Source organism: Conger conger, chromosome 18, assembly GCF_963514075.1.
Source record: "Conger conger chromosome 18, fConCon1.1, whole genome shotgun sequence".
Lineage (NCBI taxonomy): Eukaryota > Metazoa > Chordata > Actinopteri > Anguilliformes > Congridae > Conger > Conger conger.
This window is the reverse complement of record NC_083777.1, coordinates 12736592-12750565: the sequence shown is the minus strand read 5'-3', so window position 1 is coordinate 12750565 and position 13974 is coordinate 12736592. Positions and strand designations below refer to the sequence as shown.

The 13974-nt window shown below is 39.6% G+C and overlaps 1 protein-coding gene across 1 annotated transcript in view; it reads right to left on the bottom strand.

Moving 5' to 3' along the window:
- Positions 1-13974, bottom strand: part of LOC133118604 (VPS10 domain-containing receptor SorCS3-like) — a 133106-nt gene that overhangs the window by 42445 nt on the left and 76687 nt on the right. The window contains exons 5-8 of the mRNA XM_061228713.1: positions 8984-9057; positions 7307-7371; positions 5556-5674; positions 2230-2319 (exon numbers count right to left, since the gene is read on the bottom strand). Coding sequence (XP_061084697.1) covers positions 2230-2319; positions 5556-5674; positions 7307-7371; positions 8984-9057 — 348 coding nt within the window. The remainder of the gene's footprint in view (positions 1-2229; positions 2320-5555; positions 5675-7306; positions 7372-8983; positions 9058-13974) is intronic.

Below are 13974 nucleotides of genomic sequence, written 5' to 3'. Positions count from 1 at the left end.
TGATAAATGGAACCATGAATTCTGCTGTCTACCAAAAAATCCTGAAGGAGAATGTCCGGCCATCTGTTCGTGACCTCAAGCTGAAACAAACTTGGGTTCTGCAGCAGGACAATGATCCAAAACACACCAGCAAGTCCACCTCTGAATGGCTGAAGAAAAACTAAATGAAGACTTTGGAGTGGCCTAGTCAAAGTCCTGACCTGAATCCTATTGAGATGCTGTGGCATGACCTTAAAAAGGCGGTTCATGCTCGAAAACCCTCCAAAGTGGCTGAATTACAACAATTCTGCAAAGATGAGTGGGCCAAAATTCCTCCACAGAGCTGTAAGAGACTCATTGCAAGTTATCACAAACGCTTGATTGCAGTTGTTGCTGCTACGGGTGGCCCAACCAGTTATTAGGTTTAGGGGGCAATCACTTTTTCACACAGGATCATGTAGGTTTGGATTTTTTTTCTCCCTTAATAAAAACCTTCATTTAAAAACTGCATTTTGTGTTTACTTGTGTTGTCTTTGACTAATATTGAAATTTGTTTGATGTGAAACATTTAAGTGTGACAAACATGCAAAAAAATATGAAATCAGGAAGGGGGCAAACACTTTTTCACACCACTGTACATTTATATGCAGTATAGAGGAGCTACTCATGTGGAACTTAAGACTTCTTTCCTTCATATAATTCCACCTATTGAATACATAACATACATAATTAAGTCAACCATCACAAACACCTTGGATTTATTGCACAGGCATGTTTCTTTTTTAAAAGAAACACCATGCTAATCCCTAGCATCTTGATTTTAGGGCAGAAATGTAAACCCTAGTCATCTCTCGATTAGTTCTCTTCTCACATAAACATGAAAGGGTATCTGTACCCAAAACGAGCATATGCCTAGATCTGTTCAATGTATCATAAAAATAAGTAAATAAGTCCCACACAAGGCATATTTTAGTCTATGTCAGTCCAGTACCAATCTTGGCATCCTTATGGGTGGTGACAATTATTCAGAAGAGGGATCACTGAAGAGGGATTATCTCCATTTAATATGCTCAGGTGGAGAAAGCGACGATTCAGATGATGACAATATGGGACCTCCAGCACAATCGCTAGCTGGCAAGGATCGCATCCTGTCTCCCACCTTCGTCAAGTATTCGGCAATATGTCTGCTCACTGAAGTGTTACTGGACCACAGCACGGAGGTCCTGGGTTCAAATCCCTCCGGTTTCCTCCCACAGTCAAAAGACATGGTTAGGCTGATTGGAGAGTCTAAATTGCCCATGGGTATGAGTGTGTGAGTGAATGGTGTGTGTGCCCTGCGATGGACCGGCGACCTGTCCAGGGTGTATTCCTGCCTTTCGCCCAATGTATGCTGGGATAGGCGACCCTGTTCAGGATAAGAGGGTTAAGATAATGGATGGACCGATGGATGTTGTTATGCCTGACTTATTTAGCTTAGAAGAATGGGAAAATGTATTTTTACAATATATTGAAAGGATATGCTTGTTTTGTGTACAGGTACCCTTTAAGCCAGACGTGTGTGTGGGGTGGAAGGCTTCGATTGCCCAAGTAAGAACCTGACGTGCTGCTTTGTTTCAATTTTCATAAATTTATGCTTGCATTATAATTGCTGCCGTAATTACTTTTCAAACACTCACTTTAGTCAAATATATTCCTATTGTTCTAGTTTGGTGTGCCCTTTTCAAACATTCATTTTAGTAAAATATATTCCAATTGTTCTAGTTTGGTGTGACCTTTTCTCACTTTGAGCACCTGTCCCTCAAAAGGTCCTGACAGCCCAGCATTAAGCACGTCTCCAGCTCTTGTTTCCCAAAGTGAAATGTTTTATGCAGCAGCTGGCTAACCAATGCTTATCAAAGCTTGATTTACCATCCCGTGACAAGGTACAGTACTGTTATTGCCTTCTGAATTGACCACATTTATGTACCTCTACCTGCTTTAACGAGTGGCTTCATGTATGTGTGTCCTTTTGGGATTAATAGATGTTAATTAGCAGAAAGGTTCAGCTCTTGGGTACTCAAATCATAGCTGAGTATAATTTAATTGTATCTGTAGTTCCAAATTTATAGATCCTGTATCTGCAAGTAAATCCTCTTAAAATTTAAATAGGCACTTTATAGTTGATGAATGAATGCCCAAACCATGTCCTGATAACAAAAGGATTTAAAAGGTCAATATCATTATTCCACATGACACAGAAAGTTTACTTACTTTGGGAAGGGAGTATTTGGGTAGTTTAATTCGCACAAATGGTTCTCTTTGATAGGATACAAAGTAACTGGCCCGTCCTCCTGTGGTAACCTAAAAATGACAATAGAGAAGTTCAAATCTCCTATAGCATACAGAGACACGCACTCTCATGCTTTAAAGTATCAAAGTACATTTCTGTCTTTCGGATGAGACATTAAACCAAAGTCCTGACTCTCTGTGGTCATTAAAAACCCCATGACACTTATCGCAAAGAGTGAGGCTCTCTCAACCTGTAACTTAATCATCCCCTGATTTAATTGGCAAAAAATAAATTCTCTCCCTCTCCACCTCAGCTGATGTCTGGTGAGCATTCTGGTGCAAAATGGCTGCCGTTGCATCAGCCAAGTGGGTGCTGGGTTGGGGGTAATGTTTTAAAAAAACATTTTTATCTGGTGTCCATATATCTAAAAAAAACTGTTGAATGTTTCTGATTTGTTGAATAAAAAAAACATTTGATCAAAAAAAGAAAAGAAAAGAAAAGACCACAACAGAAAAAAGAAACACGCCGCTTGGTTGAGAAACTCGATTTTCACAAAAAACCTTAAGAGCCCAGGGGCCCATTATCTGCCCTGCTGTAACTTGGATGCTAATTTGGACTGTTGGCTTAGAGCGTGAGTTTTGCATACATCAATCACATGTATGACCCAGATAAGCACGGGTTTAGTGTCAGCATTGATAGATATAGCCATTGCCAGAGGAACATTCTTAAAAGGGTAACACAAGCCTGAGTAGCCCTATATTCCTTATCATTTGGGATATTTTTAAGTCTGCATTGTCTACAGTCCGAATTATGTTTAAAATGCCATATACACTCAGTAAATGTATAAAAGCATGCAGACATGGTCAAGAGGTTCAGCTGTTTTTCAGACCAAATGTCAAATCTGGTAGACTTTGACTTTGACTGTGGAATGAGTGTTGGTTTGAGTATCTCAGAAGAGTATCTCAGAAGCTGCTGATCTCCTGGGGTTTTCATGCACAACAGTCTCTAGAGTATTCAGAGAATAGTACGAACATCCAGTGAGCAGCAGTTCTGCGGGCAAAAATGCCTTCTTAATGAAAGAGATCAGAGGAGAAGGGCCAGACTGGTCAAAGCTGACAGGAAGGTGATAGTAATGCAAATAACCATGCATTACAACAGTGGTATGCAGAACAGCATCTCTGAACACACAATGCATCAAACCTCTAAGTGGATTGGCTACAGCAGCAGAAGACCAATAAGTCAAAATAATAAGCCTAATAAATACCTAATAAAGTGCACACTGAGTGTATTTAACATAGTTATATTGAGTTATTTCTCCATATACAGTACACATGCTTGAGATATTCTGTTATTAATTGTGAGACAGGTCACTATTATTTACACAATATACAGTACATGCTTTATCAGACCACGCTTAAATGGAAATAAGCAATAGTCTAGTATTTATATACCAAAAGTTATACAACAAAATATGTAACCGGATTATGGCAGGGAAGATTGCAAAAAGATAATGACTAAGCCACATTTATTCAGATATTGCAATCAGAAAATAAAAAGGAAAATTACACATCATTAATTCCCAGCTTACAATTAAATGTGAGTTTATAAATACAGTGATCACTGAAGTTAACGGAGAAAAAAAACATTTAATTTCAGTACTAATTTTATTTGCGTTCTCAACCTATTAAAAAAGTTGTTTATTTCTTTTTAGCTGAATTAATTGGCAGATTAATATGGAAACTTAAATCATGTCAATTAAATATCCATATAAATATTCATAGCTGCAAGACCGCTTCTAGCCCCTTGTCCTCAACCATGTTAATGTTGATGATGATTTGATGCAATCCAGACTTGAGTTGCATTGGCAAAGCTTTTTTTTACCGCACTGTTGACTTATCACGCAAGGGTAGGTTTACTTAAAGTTAAGTGCCGCCAGTCTAACTGATTCACATGGGTCCTTAGACATTTTCCCATCATCATTTTCATTTAGATGGCTAATTGTAATGAAATGATCCCTTGCTTGCAGGTGATATTGTGAGCCAATCACACTACTGTACAAGAAAATGTATTTACAGTATCCCTCTCCATATAACTTATAAGATAGAATGTCTGTAAATGTTCCAGATGATTGATGATTTTGAGTTACTTCCTTAGCAAAGACTGCATCACACATTTAAAATGTTCACATTTCGCAAATGATCAGTTTTCACATCAAATTTGTTGGCAACTAAAGTTGATTAATCGGTTAATTAATTTAGGTGGTAATTAGTAAGGCCCTGCTTTTTATTGAAACTGGGCTTAGGCCTAAGGCCATACATCTCAAGAATCAAACAGAAAATGTCCTTTTCTAACTGGCAAGAGGGATTTGGAAAGCTCTGCAGAGGTGTCGTGTTTGACATGATTATACATTAACCCTCTCCTGGAATGACACTGATTTCCAAAGAACGCCATGCTATTTTCATTCCGCAACACTCTCCGGCCTCTCCTTTGATGTGTGCCGTGGACCATTCGATACCCTCCATATTTTGTTGCTAAGAGAACTTGAACATGCACTTCCCACAGCTGAGGCATATGCCACATGTGTGTTATTATTCGGCGTTTAGATCCGTAACATTAGCTCAAATCATGAAAAAAGCTCTTCTTCCTCCCACACAAAAACAGGAACTTCCAGTCACCAGCTTAGACCTGCCGGTAGCTTTTGAAGACAACATAAGGGCCCTCATTATGAAATGAAACAACCAATTTGCTATCAAACAGATAATACAGAAAATATGGGAACTGAGAGAGGTAATTGAGTAAAAAAAAGTGTGACCTTTTTAAAAGACTGCACTCCAGCTTAAGTGTGGTCCTTAAAAATAAATCATTTCTATGTAACAAAATGTAACTTTGTACTCTACTCTATACTGTCTGTAGATTCAGTTGGAACTGAAATAATATGTAAATACAATTGCTGAAAAATGCAAGCTGAGAATCACTGGATTATGGAGGAGGGGGTGGTATGGGAAATACCTCAGTGATGAATTGCTATGATTATATTTCATATTTTTGAATCGTTCTGCTCTGGCAGTTATTGACAAAATAAGAACCTTGAAATGAAATAAACGGAGGAAAAAGAAGATGAATATAATCCCAATGGATAGTACACTGTGTTGAAAAAAACGGTGAGAGCTATGTTTTAACACAGACAAGCTACTAGCAATGACCAAGCTCAACCAGCTTTTGACCAGCTTTATTTTCTATTGTTGACTTTGGAGCTTTAGGTGAAATGTTTTTTCCGAGATAAGACTTGTACCATGCAGTCTCATACCTGAATGAAAACATAGTCATCCTGGACGACCAGGGAGCTGGTGTCGATATGCCCTGGGAACGGATAGTTTCCACCTGATTCTGAACAGCCTTGAATTCTGCAGGTCACATAGTGGGCCCCTAATGAGTTAAACAGATAGAAAGAGATACAAATGAACATCAGAGTCAATTATATTTTAGGTGCTCGGGTGAATTTTACTTTAATTTGATAGGGCTCACCGGCAATCGGAGGTGACTAACAGGCCAGCCAAAATACTTATCCCATTTAGTCATCTAGCCAGCATGAAAAGGTTAATGGAATCTACAGAACAAACGGTTCACATCTTCAAATCTTTATTGATTCTTCAGGAAATTAGATAATATACAGTTCTCAATCTGCCTGTAGAGGTTCCAAGAAGGTGCAATGCAATAACCCACAGTAATCACTAGAGTAGCGCAAGAACCGACTTCCAATCTGCGATTTCTATAAATAGGCCACAGCTTTTTCTACTTTATTCCTTTCCTGCCAACTCTGTACTTCACTCACATGCCAATTCAAATTATTAGGTATATGGAAAACATCTCAGTTTTTGATTTCACAAACATAAAGGGGTCAAAGGTCATTGCATATTTCATGAGGAGCTTGCAATACATGTAAACTGTTTAAAAACCATTTTTCATGGTATCATAGCATTTACCTTCCTATTTTAGCTTCCAAATATCTTGGCTACCAAGGTGGACCATCAATCATTCTACCCATTTGATGAAAAATAGTAGTTCCATAATGCACAGGGAAAGCATCATTTAAAGACATTGCTTTGCAGACAATGCGCAGGATCAAACAGAGAGAGATGACGCACACCCATGACAGGCAGTGACATTGAAAGCCTCTGTAATAGCAGTGGGGTTTGTGATAAAGTTGTGTTAATCAAAATTGTATTTGACTTGTTTTTATCTGTGCTTCCAATAAGACCAGACAGCAGTACAGAGGGGTTACCTTCATTTTTTATCACAACTTCCTGCCCTTCACACCAACTACGTTATTCTTTGATGGAATGAAAGCAAAGGACATTCTGCATTTTCAGAGCAAAACAACATTGTCTGTTGGTGTTCATGAACATACACTTTTTTTTTTAATTCCAATGTTGATTTGTCCGCATATATTATGAATTAATTCAGTGAAAATGTTAATGAATATGCATATACCATTTACCTACAGTATATGCACATTGCAGTTAGACTGATAATATTAACTGGAAATGATAGCAGTAGTTGTACTGCAGGTACCTAGACACACTGTATTGATGAACATAATCGCTGTGAATAGGCCAAAAATGAAAATAAAATAATATCCACAGAACCTCAGAAAGAGGGACATTTTTAGAAAATAATCCTGCATGTTTACTTTTCATTTAAAGCATTTAATTTCTTCAGTTTATATTCAATTAGGGAATGAACCATTCACTTAAATGTGGTGTACTAATTGCCTAAACATCATAATTAGAAACATTTTGCTTCTTAAAATCTAAAGGATCTTGAAGGAGACGGCATTCTGAATTATGGTGATGGCATTCAGTCCCACAGAGAGCTGGAATGAAAACCCTTTTTAATAATCCATCAAGAGATAGATTATTTTGAGTCGCATAATCCATTGCGATGCCTCAGGGACATGTTTTAGACCTGGAATGGAATCCCTGTCTCGGCTGGCCCCTGAGCCCTTGTCGTGGGAAAGGTGAAGTGATTTTCTTTGTTGTCTGACAAACAGCTACTCACGTCCATCAGCAAAGTGGGCCTCCACGTGCACTAAATCCAGCTCCTTGTCTAGGCCGATTACTGACCTGCGGCAGAAAAGGGAGAAGACATTTAGCGCTGAGCGTACAATGCCCTTCAGGGACTGTTCAGGCCCAGTAATAGACAACTCTCAATTTGTCCCCTTGTAATGATAAATGGATAAAAAGCCTTCGTTTCTACTTCCCACTGAATTGGAATTGTTCATCAGTTGCGATGCATCGTAGCTTAAGGCCCTGAATTCTGATCAACCAGGCTGTATCGCTCGTGTTTTAGTATGTAATGTGCATGTTCATGACTGCAGTCAGTGTTATTGATGGCTAATTATCGCACTTAAATGTCAATAGACGTTTTGCTAATCGTGGTGGCCTGTGCGTAGTTCTGCATTGCTACGCTATTTTTAGCCGCGGTAATTGAGCATTTAAGGGGAAGGCTGGGCGTGACCGAACATCGATTCTCCTGATGAAGAGAGAGGAGCTGAACGATGGACGGGGTGGAGTGGAAAGGGCTGCTCTCATAGGCTCGTTCTGTCTCGCCAAACAAGCGAGGAATCGAGCAGCGCGCAGCCACAGTCTGGCCTCCATGAATACACAGCTGGGGCTCATTAGCAGTCACCCCAGCTGTGGCCTGCTGTGGGCCGTAAACACGCCAGGCCAATACCTGCACCGGTTCTGCTTTACGGGTGACATCCACCACACAGGAACCCAGCAAGCCCTTCACCTTTTTCCACAAACAAAGGACAGCTATTAGCTATACGTTTGTCCACACAGTCTCTATGGTAGGGGTGTCAAACTCCAGTCCTGGAGGCCAGCAGTGTCTGCTGGATTTTGGTGTGTTTCAGCACAAGAGATACATTTCGACTTTCATTGGCTAAAGAGTCCACACTTCTCAAGTCCAAAGTTCTCAAGGCTTTAATTGGCCGCTGATTGAAAGGAAACGACAAATACCTGCAGACACTGCAGGCTGCCAGGACTGGAGTTTTTGCATGTTCTGGGTTACTGTACTTTTAGTTTTTAATCGTTTTATTTTCCAAATCCCCAAAAAAAGGCTGTTTTAATTTGCCATCTTATCCGCTCTCCCTCCAGTCTGGCAGCTGTAATTGACACCATGTCTTAATGTGAATCTGGCGGTGTGTACTGGGCTCCTAACTGAATCTGGTCATTTAAAATGTTTACAAGATAAGATACAGGCTACTTTACTGGGCTCCGTGGGGTAATTTGTCCTCTGCAATTAACCCGTCCGAGTTACATAGGCAGTAGGCAGCCACAGTGAAGTGCCTGGGGGCCCACTCCAGTTCTGAGGCCAGTGACTGGGTCATGGACAACAGCAGGAGCACCCCTAACCTGACATGCATGTGTTTTTTAGTGTGGGAGGAAACCAGAGTACCGGAATAAACCCATGTGAACACGGGGAGAACATGCACACAGGGCCGGGATTCAAACCCAGGCAACAGTGCTAACCTCTCTATATGAGCACACAGCATAGTCGTGCTCATACTGTATATAGCCTGTTTGGTTTATTTTGAAAAATGTACTTGTGAGGGGTGTGTGCAGTAGACATTATTCAGGAAGATACTAGAAATGTAAAATTGTCTGGGGCTGAGATCCACACACCGATGCTGAATACATACAGTATCTAAAAAGTGTATCTGGTGTGACTTACCAGTAAAATCTGTTTGGAGTTACACGTTCAAGGACAAGTTGCCATTTTCTTCCAAAATCCATTGAGCTGTACAACTGTAAGGAGGAGGAGAACATTATTTTCTTTAGTGCAGCTACATACAGACACAGATTGCTTGCTTGTGGACCATTGACAGAAGCCTATGTGACTTATTTGTAAATAAAACTTGGCAGTGCATTACATTATATTATAGTCTTTTAGCCGACGCTCTTATCTAGAGCGACGTACAATAAAGTACAAATCAAGTGCGTTGAAGACCCTAGAGAAAAGTACAGTGCCAAAACAATTTCATGTACATCGTCTTCAGAGGAAACAAAAAGCCAAAAATAGTGGGCTTATTCAGGAGGAGAAATGGCATAAAGTGGGCAAATTTTTAAAAATTGCCATTGCATTATAACTGAATATATTCACTCTCTTCAAACGACAGAGACACTGCTGTAAAAGTGAGTCTCATTGTGTGTCGAATTATGTGAAATTGTCCAGGGAGGGTCCATTTTTAAAGCAGTGCATGCTCAAAATCTGCAATGTAATCTGCCTGGAGAAGAAACAAGGATTTCAAAAGTCAGCCTTTCCAGAAATATTGTGGCAGTGAGCTAGTTAGTAGCATAGCAACACAGCTACTGTATCTGAAACGACAAGCAGATGAAAGTATAAACATAAATTATACAGCCCAGCTGGCGATTTTCATCCGTGGAGTAAACCCAGATTTTTTGGTCACTGAGGGGCTGTTGGACGTTGCACCATTACATTACAGTTATTTAGCTGACACTTTTATCAAAAGGGACTTTCAGTTGATTAGACTAAGCAGGGTCCAATCCCCCTGGAGGGGTTGCTCTTGGACTCAACAGCTGTGCAGATTTTGCTGTGGCTACACTGGGGCTTTAACCACCAACCTTCCAGGTCTCAGTCAAGCACCTTAGCCACTAAGCTATAGGGTGCCACCAGCAATGCACAGCACAACCACTGTGGTGGACATGCCTTTTTGGATGGGACAATGGGACAAATTAGTGGGGCTCCTGCAATGTGCAGCAACATACCATTGTATTATTCATCAGGAGCCCTTTTGTGGAAACGTGCTTAAAATGGATAGTGTAATGAGCACTGTGATGGAAACAGATCAGGGCTAGGGCTCTGACTCTGAACCATTATCAATTCCAAGCATTCTTGCAAGAACTTGCTGATCAGCAAGAAGTGCTGCACCAATGTGCGTTGGTTAGGACAGTGCTGTACGGTGGCCTGTAGCGTAGTGGTTAAGGTGAATGACTGGGACACGCAAGGTCGGTGGTTCTGATCCCGGTGTAGCCACAATAAGATCCGCACAGCCGTTGGGCCCTTGAGCAAGGCCCTTAACCCTGCATTGCTCCAAGGGAGGATTGTCTCCTGCTTAGTCTAATCAACTGTACGTCACTCTGGATAAGAGCGTCTGCCAAATGCCAATAATGCCAATAATGTAATGTAATGTAATGTAATGTAATGTAATAAAGAGATCTTTTTAGCTTCATGGAAAAATTGTGATTCTAACACTGGCCTATGCCTACTGTCTATGGCTGCTTAGCAACCTAAAATAACAGTAGTGACTGCAGGGTCACATGACATTCATTGTGTCCAGAACCATAGCAGTTCATAGTGTCGAGTAACCATTTTTTAAAATGATTATTAGTCCTGCTAGTTGCATGCACCAACACATTTATGTGGTGTATGTTGTCCAAACTGCTGGTATTCTCTGTAGAAAGCACCCACCAGGGTAAAGGGTGTAAATGTGAAACTGTGTTTTTTTATTGAAGTGAAGAAGTGTACTATGGCACTGATGATTCTTACAAGGAAAAACCATGTTTGTAAGTGCAATCTAGATGGCTGAAATGTTGGCAATTTGTAGTGAACATGTCCCCGAAGCTGAATTTATTGCCTTCATCAGTTGGTGCACTGTCAGTTGATGCAGTATATCCTCTTAAGTAATCTTTAACCGTATTTCCTCAAAGGATTGCTAACAGACCGAGGAATCGCAAATTATGTTTTACGTATTTGCCATTCTCTTTTAGCTTTGCCATTCGCTTCTATCCCCACTCAAAAAAGGCAATACTGTTTGCTGTCAAAACTTGATGACATGCCACTGTGCTTTTTAAACTAACTCTATAAGGGGGAAATGTTGAGTATGTCAATGCAATAAAACACAGTACTACAGTACAGTACGAATGCATAGCAGAATAAACTAAAATAAGAATTGCTTTGGTAAATCCTATTTATCTAGCAAAAAATAGATAACAGGTTATTAATATTTATGTTAAATATACTTCAAATATATATTACAAATAATAAATAGATGATTGTAAGGCCGGAGGCTAGATTGAGTGAGGTGGAGATGGTTTAATTATGCAGCACAGTGTACTGAGAAAATAATTAAAATTCCAATATAAAATGACAAACCACAAGAGAAGCACAGTATGCATAATCTGTAGATATAATAATGCATTGGCAGAGTGAACTTAAGTTATTTTAACAAAACATGATGGTTCAAACCCTGAGTACAACACGATCTTTAACTGCCTTCAATTACTGAGCAGTGTGTTTTTAAACATAGTCTCACAGTCTGCTGCCTCTGCTGGGAAAAGTCTTATCAAGTCTTTTAATCTTGTAATGAGACTCAAAATCAATTCAAAAATAGAAAATATGAGTTTGTTTTAAGGTACCATGTGTTTAACAAATGAAACTGTATTACCCCATTCACAAAAAGCAAAACATGTAATGTATATTTTTCAAGTCTAAATATAAGACTAAAATACTTGTTGAAATATACTTCATTTTTTGTTTTTGCAGTGCAAAGTTAAGTATTTTTAGCTGGTTTGGTTGCGTCTGCTATGAAAGTCATTCATTCAGTTCTCAGGACCTGAGTGTATCTTTGATAGCATATACCATAATTAAGCAATCTATAAATTGAAAATAATATTTATTCATTTTGATGTGAAATGATAACATAGTTTTTTTTACTGCTCTCAGTGCTAAGTGATCAAATATTCTGAAGGGAATATTTCATAGCACTTCCTTTGAAGTGTCTATCTACGGAGTACATAATGCAATATGCATTATTATACCAGATGCTTTTGAGATGCACTTGCTTCAGCACAAAGGCATCTGATATAATAATAATACTTCATTTAAAGCAGTCAATGACCTCAGTTCCCACTTTCCATCACAAATATGTTTCATTCAAATATTTATTCAATGCATGCTTATGCTTTAGAAATGAATGAAACCTCATAAAATGTGTAAATGGCCTTCCATTAGCTACTCAGTCCAGACAAGAGCAATCTGGAGGAGTTCTGGAGAGGGAGTTTGGTACAGAATATTTGGTGTCAGTGGTTGAATTTAGGTTATTTATGAAGATTTATTAAATTAAATGTTCATCATTTAATTCCCAATGGACATACAGTACTGTGCAAAGGTTTTAGGCAGGTGTGAATATATGCTGTAAAATAAGAATGCTTTCAAAAATAGAAATGTTAATAGTTTATTTTTTATCAATTAATAAAATGCATGAACAGAAGAAGCAAATGAAAAATCTAAATCAAATCAATATTTGGAGTGACCACCTTTTGCCTTCAAAATAGCATCAATTCTTCTAGGTATACTTGCACAGTTTTTGAAGGAACTCGGCAGGTAGGTTGTTCCAAACATCTTGGAGAACTAGCCACAGTTCTTCTGTGGATTTAGGCAGCCTCAAATGCTTCTCTTTGTGTAATCCCAGACAGACTCAATGATGTTGAGATCAGGGCTCTGTGGGGGCCATAGCATCACTTCCAGGACTCCTTGTTCTTCTTTATACTGAAGATAGTTCTTAATGACATTGGCTGCATGTTTGGGGTCGTAGTCCTGCTGCAGAATAAATTTGGGGCCAATCAGATGCCTCCCTGATGGTATTGCATGATGGATAAGTATCTGCCTGTACTTCCCAGCATTGAGGAGACCATTCATTCTGACCAATGCCCAACTCCATTTGCAGAAATGCCGCCCCAAACTTGCAAGGAACATCCACCATGCTTCACTGTTGCCTGCAGACACTCATTCTTGTACCACTCTCCAGCCCTTCAGCAAACAAACTGCCTTCTGCTAGAGCCAAATGTTTCAAATTTTGTCCAGAGAACCTGCTGCCATTTTTCTGCACCCCGATTGAGTCGCTTGGCCTTGTTTCCATGTTGGAGGTATGGCTTTTTGGCCGCAATTCTTCCATGAAGACCACTTCTGACCAGACTTCTCCACACAGTAGAATTCTGAGCTGATGGCGCTGCTCGACATCTTCCGATTGCGAAGGGAAGTAAGCATGATATGTCTTTCATTTGCAGCACTAAGTTTCCTTGGCTGACCACTGCCTCTACGGTCCTCAACGTTGCCCGTTTCTTTGTTCTTCTTCAACAGAGCTTGGACAGCACATCTGGATATTTCTGCCTGCAGGGAGAGACCTTGCTGATGCAGTATAACTACCTGGTGTCTTGTTGCTGTGATCAGTCTTGCCATGGTGACTTCTGACATTAAACTAACTTCAGCAACCTCACCTTGGAAGCAGAGTTAGGCTGTTCCTCACCCAGTTTTAAACCTCCTACACAGCTGTTTCTGTTTCAGTGATTGTGTTTCAACCTACATTAGAAATTGATGATCATTAGCTCCTCTTTGGTATAATTGATTAATCAAACACCTGACTATATGCCTACAAGATCCCTGACTTTTTGCAAGTGTACCTAGAAGAACAGATGCTGGTTTGAAGGCAAAGGGTGGTCACACCAAATGTTGATTTGATTTAGATTTGTATTCTGTTCACTCACTTTATCAATTAACTTTTGACTATTAACATTTCTATTTTTGAAAGCATCTTACTTTACAGCATTTTTTCACACCTGCCTAAAACTTTTGCACAGTACTGTATGTCCTGTGCTCGGAGAGTTTTGATGTGTTATCAATGATTCTGCTTGTGAAGAAAACAG